General features: G+C 36.1%; 1 protein-coding gene across 1 annotated transcript in view; it reads right to left on the bottom strand.

Moving 5' to 3' along the window:
- The window catches only part of CFAP91 (cilia and flagella associated protein 91), a 61,836-nt gene that overhangs the window by 27,402 nt on the left and 19,854 nt on the right, over positions 1 to 14,580 (bottom strand). Inside the window, exons 7-10 of the mRNA XM_081066393.1 lie at positions 11,818 to 11,995; positions 8,423 to 8,580; positions 6,262 to 6,444; positions 5,015 to 5,157 (exon numbers count right to left, since the gene is read on the bottom strand). Of these exons, the coding sequence (XP_080922519.1) occupies positions 5,015 to 5,157; positions 6,262 to 6,444; positions 8,423 to 8,580; positions 11,818 to 11,995 (662 nt within the window). The remainder of the gene's footprint in view (positions 1 to 5,014; positions 5,158 to 6,261; positions 6,445 to 8,422; positions 8,581 to 11,817; positions 11,996 to 14,580) is intronic.

The raw sequence follows: 14,580 nt of genomic DNA, 5'->3' as shown, positions 1-14,580 counted from the left end.
AATATTGTACTGTGGAAATTCTTTTATGCCATTCTAGACATTTCTTCTTCATGATAACTCTGACATAGTTCATAAAGTATTTTCTTAAACTCTTATACCACCCATGCCTTCACATTTCTATGACTCTGAATTCTCAAAATAACGTAACCATGCGACTAAGAAGATACATTGCCTTGACATAAACCTGATATTTACTGAATCCCTTCAATTGAAACTAATATTTCAAACTGATAGGATTCATTTAATGGCATCTCATCCCAAAGCCAGGAGGGGTGATAAAAACAAGGGCAATAAAAGAAATGTGAATACTCTGGTACCATTAGCTACAACAAACATGAAACACAGCCCAAATCCTAGCCAGATTAATATAAACCCTACACCACAGCCTAATTACCTCACTTCCTATTACCTGATAACAGATGTTAGGCTATCAACAAAAAAATCAAAAGGCATTACAAAAGGGAAGAAAAAACAGAGTCTGAAGAGATAAGCAATCATCAGAACCAGATTCAGATATGACACAGAATTATTTGGAATTATCAGACAGAAATTTAAAATAACTATAATTAACATGTTAAGGAAACTAATGGAAAAGGTAGACAATATGCAAGAATGATGAGTAATGTAAACAGAGAAAGACACTCTAAGAAATAATCAAAAGGAAAAGCTATAAATCAAAACATTAAGTGACAGAAATGAAGAATGCCTTCAATGGGCTCATCAGTAGACTTGACACAGCCAAGGAAAGAATCGAAGAACTTCAAAACAGGCTGATAAAAACTTCCCAAACTGAAATGCAAAGAGAAAAAAAACAAACAAACAAACAAAACAAAAACAGAACAAAACATCTAAGAACTATGAGACAATATCAAAAGGTATAATATGTGCAACTGGAATACTAGAGGAGAAGAAAGAAAAAATGCAGAAAACAAAATATTTGAAGTAATAATGGCTGGAAACGTTCCAAAATTAGTAACAAACACCAAACCAGAGATCCAGAAAGCTTAGAGAAAACCAAGCAAGATAAAAACCTAAAAACAAAACAAAACAAAAACCTACCTCAGGCATATAATATTTAAATTGAAGAAAACCAAAGACAAAGAAAAAATTTTGAAAGTAGCAAGAGGAAAAACACACCTTTGCTACTAGAAACAAAGATAAACATTATAGCAAAGTTCTAGTGAGAAACCATGCATGCAAGCAGATAATGGAGTGAAACCTTTGAAGTGGTGAAAGAAAAAACACACCAACTAGAATTCTACCCCTAGTAAAATCATTGTTCAAGAGTGAAAAGATCAAAGTTAAAAACTTTTGTTCTTCAAAAGATACTATCAAGAAAGTAAAAAGACATCCCACAGCATGGGAGAAAAACTTGCAAATCATATATCTGATCAAGGTATAGTCTCCAGAATGTATATAGAACTCTTACAAATGAATAATAAATAGACATTAAAAATAATGACTATAATAAACAATAAAAAGACAACTTAATTAAAAAATGAGCAAAAGATCTGAATAGGCATTTCTCCAAAAAAGACATACAAATAACCAATAAGTACATAAAAAATGCTAAAACTCATTAATCATTAGACAAACGCATGTCAAAACCACAATGATATACCACCTCGCACACAGTAGGATGTCAATTAAAAAAAAGGATGATAACAAGTGATGGCAAAGATATGGAGAAATTGGAACCCTCAAACATTGCTGGTGGGAATGTAAAATAGTGTAGCCACTTTGAAACAGTCTGGCAGGTCCACAGAAAGTAAAACAGAGTTACCATGTGACCCACCAATTCCACTCCTACATATAGACTCAAGAGAACCGAAAAACACACGTTCACACAAAAATATGTACATGAATGTGCATAGCAGCATTATTTATAACAGACAAAAAGTAGGAACAACTCAAATAGATACACAAAATGTGGTATATCCATGAAAGAGAATAGTATGTAGCCACAAAAACTAAGGAAGTACTGAGACATGCTAGAACATGGATGAACTTTGAAAACATCACGTGGTATGAAAGAAGACAGACACAAAAGGCCATACATTGTATGATACCATGTATATATTATGTCCAGAATAGTGAGATCCAAAAAAAGAAAGATTAGTGCATTCCATGGGCTAGGGGGAAAGGGTAATTGGGAATGACTGCTAATGGGTACGGGGTTTCTTTTGGGGATGATGAGAATGTTCTGGAATTACACAGTGGTGATGGTTGAAGAATCTTATGAGCATAGTAAAAACAACTGAATTGTATCCTTTAAAAGAGTGAATTTTATGGTATGTGAATTATATCTAAAAAAAAAATGTAAAGGAAAAATAAAGACTTCCTGAGACAAACAAAAACTAAAGAAGTCCACTGCCGTCAGAACTGCCCTATAATAAATGGTAAAACAAGTTCTTCAGGCAGGAGAAAAATGACATAGGTCAGAAATTTGGATTATTATAGACAGAAAGAGTGGTGAAGAAAGAATAAGTGAGGTAAAATAAAATCTTTTTTCTTATTTTAAATTGATCTGAAAGGTAGCAGAAACATACTGGGTGATTATAGCATATGGATCAGAGAGATGAATGACAGCAATGTCACAGGGACAGTATGGAGGAACTGGGAATAGTCTGCTAGAAGGTACCTGCACTACATGTGAAGTTACAGTATTATTTGAAGGTGGCCTTCGATTACATTATATGTAATATATATACTAGTTCACAAAGTAAGCCTCACTAAATTTTAAAAAATAGTACCATACAGACTAGGATCCCTGAACATACAGCAATTGAGTTAGAAGTTAATTAGAAAATGAGTTAAAATTCCTGCATATTTGGAAATTTAAAAACACAGTTAAACACTCACAGGTTCAAAAACCGTAATAGATGTTTTCAAAAATTAGATCTTAACAACAATGATAAATACTATACATCAAAACTAATGGAATGTATCAAAATTAGTGTTTTAAAGGAAATATTTAGCTTTAAATACTTATATAAAACTGACGAGTACCTGAAAGTTAATGAGCTATGTGTCTACTTTAAGTTAGGCAAAAAACTACAAAACAACTCCCCCCAAAAGTAAAAAGAAAGACATAGTAAATATGAGTGGGAATTAATGTAATTGAAAAATATGTGTATAACAGAGAAATCAACAAAGTCAAAAGTTCATTGTTTGGAAAAATAATAACAAGAAAATAAACAAGCATCCAGTAAAACTGATTAAGGAAAAAGAATTAAAGCACACATCAATAATATTATGTGCTATCATACACTTAATATACTACAGTATTGTATAAAAAAATAATATTATGAATGAAATGAATATGCATGATTATAGATAAAATAAATACTAAAAAGATCATAAAATAATACTGTCAACAACCATGCGCCAAAACATTTGAAAGTTAGGTGAAATTGTATATGCAAAGAAATTATAATTTACCAAAACAATGCAGAAAGTTCTGAAGGTTGTAAGGAAACTGCAGGAGTGGTTGGTTAAAATTTTTCCCATGAAGAAAACATCGGTCTCAGATAATTTTATGTGAATATTCTACCAAGCTGAAAAAACAGATCATCTCAAACTTATTTAAACTCTTTTCAAAAGTAGAAAAGAAGGAATACTCCCAGTTTATTTCAGAAGACCTGCATAACTCTGACACCAATGTCATATATAGTCAAAATGAGAAAGAAAAATAAGAAGGCCAGTTCACTCATGAATATAGAATCCAACTTCTGACCAACATATTAGTAAATCAAATAGAACAATGTATTAAAAATAAGATAGTACACCTTGACAAAGTTAGGCTCATCCCAGGTATGCAAGGATAGATTAATATTTGTTTTTAAAAAACCAAAAATCTATAAATATTCCTTAATACAATCATTTTTTTAAAAAAAATGTATAATTACCTCAATGAATACAGACAAAACATTTGATAAAATTCAACACAAACACATGATTAAAAGCTTCAGGAAAATCAGAATAGAAGAGAACTTCTATACCCTAATAAAGAATATCTACAAAACACTTACAGAATGTGAGAGAATGATGAACACAGAGTTCAGAACGGGTAAATGGAGACAGGGGAACGAGGTAGAAAAGAACCACATCGATGGATGTAAATGATTGTCAAGGTACCGATTTTTATCATGCGTAGGGGCTCCCACGGATTCTTATTCTATTATTAAAACCAACTGAACAAACAAACATGCATGGATCAGTGATGAGAGTATGTCACAAATCAGTGAGTCAAAGTGTTGTTCCTACAGCATCAGCATCACCTGGAAACTTGTAAAAAATGCAAATACTCCAGCCCCAGCCCAGACCTGCTGAATCAGGAACTTTGGGGGGGTGGGACCCAGCAACATGTGTTTTAACAAGCCCTCCAGGTGATTCTGATGCATGCTAAAGATTGGGTACCACTATCACAAACCACGAAGTCTATACACCTATTGTCCAATGAACAAAAGAGAAAGCCCAGCTGGTGGAGGCAGTGTAGGTGGTTCACGGGGATGACCATCAGACTTTCTCATTTAGTTGACTTTTAAAGTAGATGATAGAGTTTTAAAGTAGATGAATCCCTTTCTTGATGATGCCCTGGCAACAAATCTACAAGGGAGAAAAAGAGGCCTATTACACTATTAAAACCAACAGTAATTCCTAACACTAGAAACTTGCTACACCTTCATGGAGTGTCAAATTTTATTATGTAGATCCAAAGTCAGAACCACTTTTAGAAAGTAGCATTCTTCCCATTTGCAGAAGAATAACCTCCAAGAGGTTTTCCTACAGTTTCATCTGAGGGGGAAAAAAACACATTGGTTCAATGTGCACAAGCAACAATGTGCACAAGCAACCTTCAGAAGAGAAAAATCTAGAGAGGATAAAGAATGAAGGGTGGTGTGTTGAAAACTACTGGGCAATGCTGCCCAAGACAAAGTGCCATTTTTGGAGTGAAGTATTTCTCTGCAAAAGTCCAACCAAAAGCATCTTGTTTTCCAGATAAGGGTTATACCTTATGAATCTCCTCCAACTCATGGTCCATCCTTGCTGCCCTCTTTAGAAAACCAGCTTTGGTGGTAACGACTTTAGGTTTTGGAGGTCGGATTCGGGGTTGTGTCACAAAATCTGGGAGACATGACTCAAGTTCGACTAACCCTAGGGGAAGGAAGTACATGTTTTTAGTAACTGGTGCTTAAATTTAGCATTTTGAAAGCCTATTGTTAATTTTAGTAGCTGTTTGCCAAGTAGTCTCATTTAGAATTATTGATAAGGAGTATCTCATATAATTGAATTGTCCCCCAAGTGTAAAGCAAATTTCTATATAGTTAACTCATGTTCTTTGTGACTTAGACTGCAAAACGAGAAATGAATGCTAAGATGAAAACACTGCCTTACAAAAAAATAAATTCCACAATAAGAATCCACAGAAAATTGATGATCATATGATACACGGCACCACGGGTAAAAGGTGGATGTACATCAAGTCATCGTACTCTGCCCTGGAGACGGTCAGCCAGGGCTACATGTTCAACAGTGTAAGAATCAACTCGTGGTCTAGGCCACGTGATGCTTCAACTTGTCAACTGAAATTTAAATGATTTCAATAAGCCTCGCTTGAAATTTACAACAGGGATAGCCCTCTTCATGAATTATCCCCTTGCCCACTAGTTTTCTGCCATTTCTTCTTAAAGGACTGATTTCATGATATATTTCTTGTTTGCTTCATAACCCATTATAGAAGCTTTTTCTATTTCAGTTTTTGTATAACTTTGATTATTAGTGACCTTAAACATATTTAACTGTGTATTATCTATTTGACTTTACTCCTTGATAAACTGTGGTATAGTGCATTCATCTGTTTATTTGGCTCTTAATAGTTTTTATTTGTTTGTATCAACTCATATAAATAAAGTTAAATCTGTTAATTGCTATTTCTTGCAAATATTTTTATTTGTTGTTTAGCTTTTAATCTAAATTACTGTATTTTATATATTTAATTTATATTTCTTTTGTTTTCACCACTGTTGAATTATGTACTCTTATATTTGTTTAGCTAATCTTACTGAGGTATATTTTGTTACCAATTGCTAATTCTCAATACGCAATCTTAATCACTAGTATAAAAGATGTAAAGTACTGCTCATACCAAGGCTCATATAGGAAGACTCTCCTCCCCAGGATACATATAAAGTATATATTTAATTTGTATTTCTAAGATATTCCTCTTATACTAGACTTGTAATGATATAAATTACTTACCTTCATAGGTGTCGAGATAGTGGTTTTTTACCACAAAGTCCTCTGAGTTGTTGTCTGGGAAACGACCAAGGCGAGATAGAGGTCCATAGACCTGTGATGCATAATCAGAATAATCCTTGATGATATTTCTTCTCTCCAACTTCCCTTCTACATTCTTTCTCTTTCCCACAAGTTTTCTGATTGCTAAAATACAACATACCTCGATGACTATCTCCAAAATATTGTTCTGAATGATCCAAATGCAGAAAAGCGGACCAGTCCTAATTTTATTCCCAGGGAAGCTACTGAACTGAATGAATTTCATGAAGACAACTCAATGCAGCCCTAATGTAACACTGAAAACAAAGTCTATCATGGGTGTAACCCAGATGGCCATGAGACAGACGGGAGTGACAGAAGCTGGATCAACTAGTGTCCTCAACGGGTACTCGTCAAAAATCCTATATAAAAGCATTTCAGGTTCTGGGCCAAGAAGAGACATTCGATAAAAGTTTGTTAAATGAATGAAAGAAACTCAAAGTAACTGAAGAAATACATGTTCATTGGAGTCTAAGGGACTTACTCTCTCCTAGGAGAATAATTAAAAGAGAGGGAAGACTACAGGTTCTTCAACAAGCCCTGTTCATCTTGGCTAACTCCAGAATAAATTAGAATATGTCAAGTATTGAAAAGAAAAAAAATGCTGACAATATCTACATGCCTACCTATCAGCTATTAAAAGTTATTTTCTCACATCAAAAAAGAAAAGAACATAGACACAGACAATAATTTAGTGGTTACCAGAGGGTAAGGGGGTGGGGGGTGGGTGATGAGGGTAAAGAGGATCAAATATATGGTGATGGAAGGAGAACTGACTCTGGGTGGTGAACACGCAATGGGATTTATAGACGATGTAATACAGAATTGTACACCTGAAATCTATGTAAATTTACTAACAATTGTCACCCCAATAAAATTAATTTAAAAAAAAAAGAAAAGAAAAAAAAAAGTTAAAAGTTCAGTTCAGTAAAAACAATTTTTAAGGAATTAATTTTTTGTAATTGACTTTTGCTAGAAAAATGACAATTTTGTATGATTTTTAAATGTGATTATATTGCTATTATTATGTCTATAGATTTCTAATTTACATACATAATTGACACATTACAATTTTGTAAGTAAATAAATTACATTAAAAGTTACTCAACACACTTGTCTCATTAGGGAGACCACCTCAGGGATGATGTAGATGCCTGATCACTGCACTGTACACCTGAAGTTGAAGCTGAGCAATAATGAATGTCAACTACAAGTTTATATATATACATATATATACATATATATATACATATATATATGTATATATAAACATTATATAAACGTATATATGTATGTTTATATATATATATATATATATATATATATATATATATATATATACTTACAAGAAGCGGAGCACAGCATTAGGAATAGAGACAGTGGAAATATAATGGCTGTGTGCGATGTCAGAGGGATAGTGAATGGGGGAGGGGGTTTGACACAGTGTGAGGGATATAAATGATAAATGTCTAAGTATTACTTTGTTTTGTGCAGGTGAAACTAATAAAAATAAAAAAAAAGTTACTCAACAAATTAACTATAAATTTAAGTGACAATGGTAATAAGTTAAAACTTTTTATTTTAAATTTTAATTTAAAACTTTTATTGACATTTTTAATCTTCCACTGACTCCTCTTTTAATGTATAAAGTACAGATACACCTGCAGTAAATAAACAGATATACAGTATATCTGGTATTAAAACTTCATGGGAAAGGGCGAGTAGGAAAAACAATGTCTCACTGTCTCTTTTGGGGGCAATAATGAAAAAAAAGGTTGAGAAACAGGACTCTCTATCCAAGGCGTCAGTCCATGAAAATGGGAGCCAAACACCTACCCACACACATACATACCCCATAATGTCAATAACTTGACTACCTGTTAGAACATCATTACTTGATATTCTTAGTGAGGAATTTTCCTCCACTCTCCTACTATTAAGAAATAATTCATCTCCTGTCCCTTGCCTTTTTAATAACACTAGGACCAAAAAAGAATTATATCATAGTTAAACCAGGTTTGGTGAAAGAACCAAAGCAAAGCCAACTTTTCCATTCTCCTCATTGTTCATGCTACACTATTACCTGATACATGTGCACGTCGAATTTGTGCCAATTTTGCCTCCTTTGCTTCCTGCAGTTTAGACCATTGGGTATTCAAGTGCTTCGTGTTCACTTCATTTTGATTCTCGTTACGTTTCTTCAGCAGCTCTTTTAGAACTTCCAGGCGAATTTCCTGTAGTCTTCAAATAAATGACAAAATGTAAGTGTGTGGTATCTCAAACAGGGTGTTCTACTAGAAAGGGAACAACTGCCATAAACAGGATCTTCTTTTTAGGTTGGTATCATAGTCATGTATTCTAAAAACACCACTTTGGCAAAAGTGTGACAAATGGGGGCCGGCGGGGAGCAACTCAATAGTGAGTCTCTCAATGATAGGAACAAGTATGGGTGTAGTTCTGATGGACAAAGAGCGTGCCAGGTGATGGGCAAAACAAGGGCTCTCTAGGCAGATGGGCCTAAATGAACAACAAGATGTCCGTGCACAGTTCCAGATTGAGTGGTTGCTGGAGGGCTAAGTATAATAATGGGAGGAGTGAAGAGAAAAGGAGGTTGTGGCATGTCATCGTAAGTGGTAAAATGTGCAAACGCCAGTGACTGGCACATATAGGTATTCAGTCAACTTTTGTTTCCCTTCCCCTGACCTTTATTTTGTTCTCCCAGAGTTACCTTGTTCATGTGTATACAACTATACACGAATGCCTTTAAAATCTTTACATCTAGCCCAGATATTTCTGAACCAGAATTTCTGTCTCTCTGAATCTCCAGGTATCCCCTGGAAACCTCAAAAAACCCCACTCACTTTGTTCCCCCATAAACCCACGTGTCCCGTTACATCTCCTTCCTTCCTCTGAGGATTCCTCTTCTAAAACCCTTCTTGCATCCACTCCCTAGCTTACGTTTTTTGTCATCTCTCTCCTAACTTGGAATATAGTTGCTAGTCTAGTTTCTCCTTCTAATCTTTGTTCCCCGTAGCTGTCAAGATTTTCCCTCCTAAAATAGATATTTGAACATTTTACACCTACTTCAAAATTCACACAGTCATGTAATCAGTCATTCATTTGCCAAATATTTATGAAGTGCTCACCATGTGCCACACAGGGAACAAATAATGATGAACAAGATAAAATGCCTTCTTTCCAGAAGCACTGTTCCAGTGGAGAAGGCATATAAACCAACATTTACAACACAGGGAGATAAATAATAGACCAGAAGAATGAAAAGACTTCTGTGGGAAAAAGAAACGACAGAGCATCTATGTGTAGTGCTAGTCCCAGTAGGTCAGGGGGGAGGAACGGGTTGGTGGGGAAGGCTTTCTGAGGGAAGCCATAACTCAGCCGTCTGGAGGATAAACAAGGATTAAGATTTGTCACGAGGACAACAGAGAAGTGAGGCCTCAGCAGAGGGAGATGAATGTTCGACTCAAAAGGACTAGAGACAGAGCTCGCGCTGCTGGGGCTTCTCAAACTGAATATGCATGGAGGGTGGGGAAGTAGTGACAAGTGAACACGGCAAGGCAAGCATTTATTAAAAATAAGCCACACAGCAAGAGTCACCTTTCTCTCTAGAGTTAGGAATCTTAGGTTCAGTTCTCAGCTTCATCACTTACCTCAATTTCATGTCATGAAACGGACATAATAATAGTACCCATCCCGCTAGGTTGTTGTAAGCATTAAATAATTTAATGTATACAACGTGCGAGAACAGAGTTCTTGAACTTGCGCATGTATCAGATAATCGAAGGGCTTGTTAGGACAGATTGCTGCGCCCGGACGCCTGATTCAGCAGGTCTGGGATGGAGCCTGAGAATTCGCATTTCTAACGAGTTCCCAGATAATGCTGACGCTGCTGGTCTTTGGACCACACTTGGAGAATTACTGAAACTTGGTTCCAGCACATAGTACGCACTCTATATGCGTTACATGCTATATTAATATCATCATCATCATCACTGATATTATCACATTATCTGTGAAACCTGATGGTTCCTTACTTACTCTGCAACCCCCAGCTCAGAGGCTACCTTCTCTCAGTAGTTTTCCCAAATCTCCGAGCACCTCAAACAGAACTGATTGTCCCCTCTCCTGGGTTCCCCTAGCGCTTTGGGGATAGGGCAGCACACCACTTGACAGACCCTTCCTGAGAGTTGCTGGTGTGAAGGTCTTTTGCATCATGCCCACCCACCCTCCCTTCCCCCACCCCAGTGGACCATAAGGAGCCATGTCAGGGAATACATAGCAGTTTCCTATTCATCCCAGTTTCCCCAACTCACAGCACAGAGCCGCGCACAGAGGAGGGACTCAAAACACGTTTATCAAAATTACCCTCAGTTGAACAAAAGTACTCAATTTCTCAGATAATGACTTCATTCTGGCCAGATTTATTTTTGATATTTTTGATGTCCTTGTGACAAGAATATACTTCTCCAAATTGCAGCAATAAGTTTAAATTTCTGCAGACAGGATTGAATATCTGATACCTACTTTGCTCCAAACACTATTTTCTACAAAATTGCAAGCTTTTACCGAAACATCACACAGTCCCAATTCAGGGCTCATCAGAAGGTGTTGCAAAAAGATAAACATATTTTGAATTCAGAACCACACTTAGTCCCTGACCCTCTTTGTCCCTAACATTCTTGTATGTAAGCAACACGGTTAGCAACCTCAGCAGCTTTGCTCCCAGCAGCAAAGTGCCTCTGCCCGGCTTGGAACAAAGGACAACCTCCGTGAGACCTCTTCCCTTCTCTCCTGCTAGGAAGTTGTCATTTTTTGGTTCTCATCATTTCTACATATTCCAGAGACGACCTCAATCACTGAAAATACATCAATGAACGTGACTGAAAACTCAACCAGAAGTACCTAAGCATATGGTTATTTATGCGCCGTGAGCTCATCTCTTAATTGAAAAATTCCACAATTTGGCTTTTAAATAGAAAATGCCTCAATAGCTATAGCGAGAACTCCAGGTGTGCTTACTGTGAATCTGGTATCAGGGGAATAAGAGAGGATCAGCTAGGAGGCTGTTTGATGCCTATAAAGAAGGGATGGTGGCACTGGGAAGGAACAGAAAGGGACAGTTTGAAAGACAGTTTGCAAAACTCAGTGGGATTCTGTGACAGTCTAGACCAGATACTAAAGAAAAAAGGAAAGAGAAGAATCAGAGGTGCATTGAGGAATTGCTCAGATCTGGGTTCCACGCTGAACTTCACACACAAGGAGGGCACGGTACATTTTTATATTAATGGAGAGAAAATTACAGTGTCATTATTCCTGGAAGAGCCAGAAACCCAATTTCCTATCTCTATAGGCTGAGGATTATTTTTAAACCTATACATTTGGGAAAATGCTTTACAGATACAAAGTATTAACATTACTTCCATTGTGCAGGAGCAGTTGTCTGGGTGATGGAGAACCTACTTTTCAATCTCCTGCTCTCTGAAGGCCCACTCCTTCCTCTCCATCGCATTTATCATCCTCCTCCTCTTCTCAGCCTGGGAGGCGTCACTCAGAGAGGGAAGAGTGGCTTCCCAAGCTCTCTTCTCCCGGGCACGTTCTATCATCTCTACCTCAGCTTGTCCTGCTGGGAGACCTCGACCTGGAGCATGAAGCAAAATACTTTAGAAAAACATGGACAAACTCATTTACTCCCTCTCAGTTCCTGTCCTCCTTAAATTCAAGGTTATGACAAGATGGAATGGTACTAGGAAATATCCTCCAGATGTGCCTCACAGCTGTAACTCTGACTGCTTCTTCTTGTTAATTTAGCTAGAAGACATTCTAGTTGCGTGTAAGATGCTAGAAAGTATTTGAAGAATATTACGGGACTACTGAATAATCACAGCTGGAAATGCCCTATCTTGGACAAATCTAAATTTTGAAATACAAGAGAAATATCAAAGTAACTTGCAGAATGTCACCATTTATATCTTTTTCCATAAATACCTTGCACATGTTTTCATTAAGTGGTTACCCAGGTACTTTGCTACTTGTTGGCATTAAAAATGATTTTTTAAATAATATTTCTAATTAGATATTGCTCATCTACAGGAAATCTACTGAACGTTATATGCTGATTTCATAATCAGCTACCTTGTTGAACTCAAGTTCTTCTGATCATTTATTTCATTTGAGTTTCTAAATGAGCACATTGTCTGTAACTAAAGATAGTTTCCCTTCTTGCTAATCCTCAAACCTCATTTTTTTCTTATCTTACTGCACTGACTCAGTATTTCTAACTGGCGTGCTATTATTGCCATATTGGACAGTTATTTGGTTTATGGGCTGCCCCCTGGAGGACAGAATGTTTAACATCCATGCCCGCCTATCCCCTAAACCCCACCCGTGTACTAAATGCCAGGAGCACAAAAATGTCCCTAAGGGAGAGCGGTCAGAGCCTAACTTAATACCTCTGGGCTGGGATCTTCTCTGCGTTGCTAAATAATAGTGGTGATGAAGGGATCATTGTCGTTTCCTTTATGGATAAAAGCTTCTCAAGTTTCACCTTTAGTATTATGTTTATTGAAGGCTGTGGTAGATACCTTTTATTAAGTTACTCAGATTTCCTTCAGATCCCAGAGTTTACATCATGAATGAATCCTGAATGTTATCATACACTTTTTCCACATCTATTGAAGCATTTTTTCTATATTTTCTGTTAAAATGGTGAATTACATTGGTTTGTTTTCTGATATTGTATTTATGTGACTTGAATTTATGTGACTCAATTGACACATAAATTTGAATTGAATTTATGTGACATAAACTTGAATTTATGTGACTAAACCACTTGTTATGACAAGTTATCCTTTTTAAGTACTGAAAGATTTGATTGCTGGTATTTTACTTAGAATTTTTGCATTTTCTTCATATGTGAGATGGCCCTGTAATTTTCCTTTCTAGTATTATCTTTATTCAGTTTTCAAATCAAGGTTATACTAGCTTCATAAAATGAATAAATTAACTTTTATTCTCTCTTTCTTTTTTCTGGAACAATTTGTATAAAACAGAGCTTATGTATTAAAGGAGTGGTAAACTTACCTTTAAAACTGTTAAGGCCTGGTGCTCTTAAAAGGATTTTTTTTTTTTTCCAACTCAATTTCTATAGTTATTCTATTCAGGTTTGCTGTATCTTCTTGAAACCAACTTATATTAATTTATATTACCTTTAAAATTTTTATAATTTAAGTTTTAAAATATAGGGCAAAATATGTATAGTACTCTCTTATAGTTCTTAAATAATTTATTCTGTAGTTATGTCCCTCTTCCAATCCTAATACTCTTTATTAGCATCTTCCATCTTTTGTCTTAATGTTTCCTATAAGAGGTTTAAAAGCTATATTATTAATCTTTATCCAAAAAGTTCCTTTATGATCCTAATGACCATTTCTTTTGCCTTTTCAAAGCTCTATACTATTAATTTCTGATTTAAATTTCATTATTCACTTAAGAAGATTAAATAAGTTAATCTTCATTAAAAATGTACAGCACTTGGAACAGTTCTTGGCACATAGTAAGCACTTAATACGTTTTTTTCTTACTGCGTATAGTGTCAACCTTTTCCACTGTCATTATTTTTCACTTATTTTCATGTACACATTTTATTAATGTATAACATACATGCAGAAAGGTACACAAATAAACATTCCACATAACCAGATCAAGGAACAGAATATTACTAGAACCTTAGATTGCCCATCATACTACCTCCTCTCTCTTCCTGCCTCAATCATGTCGCGTCCGGCGCGATGAGGGTTGTGGGGAGCGAGGAGGACGGCACAGGGTTAAGAAAAGACAGTAGCCATGAATAGAGTGCAAGCAGGGCCAAGGGGCTGCAGCTTCAAGGACTGGACGTGCCTAATTGGGCCAGGGCATTAGCTTTTATTAGTTACGTGGGGAAGTAAAGGAGATAAAGCTTGTCAATCTCAAGATCCGTGAATCCTATACATTATAATAGGAAACTGATTCAAGCCAATCACCCTTGCCTGCAGGTGATGTCTGTACTTCCCCAAGGGACAAAACCTACTATATGCATATGAATAGATGGAGAGCACACCATTGAATATCTTTCCTTGCAGGTTTTGGGAAGGAATGCAGCCACAGAGGCAGAGGCTTTAGGGGGCTGTGCCCACCTCTGTGAATCCCGTGAGTTCTCCATTTGGTCCCCACTCGACTGCACCTGTT

The sequence above is a fragment of the Rhinolophus hipposideros genome (genome assembly GCF_964194185.1).
Source record: "Rhinolophus hipposideros genome assembly, chromosome: 2".
Lineage (NCBI taxonomy): Eukaryota > Metazoa > Chordata > Mammalia > Chiroptera > Rhinolophidae > Rhinolophus > Rhinolophus hipposideros.
Note: the sequence above shows the minus strand (reverse complement) of the source record. Positions and strands in the feature narration are given on the sequence as shown.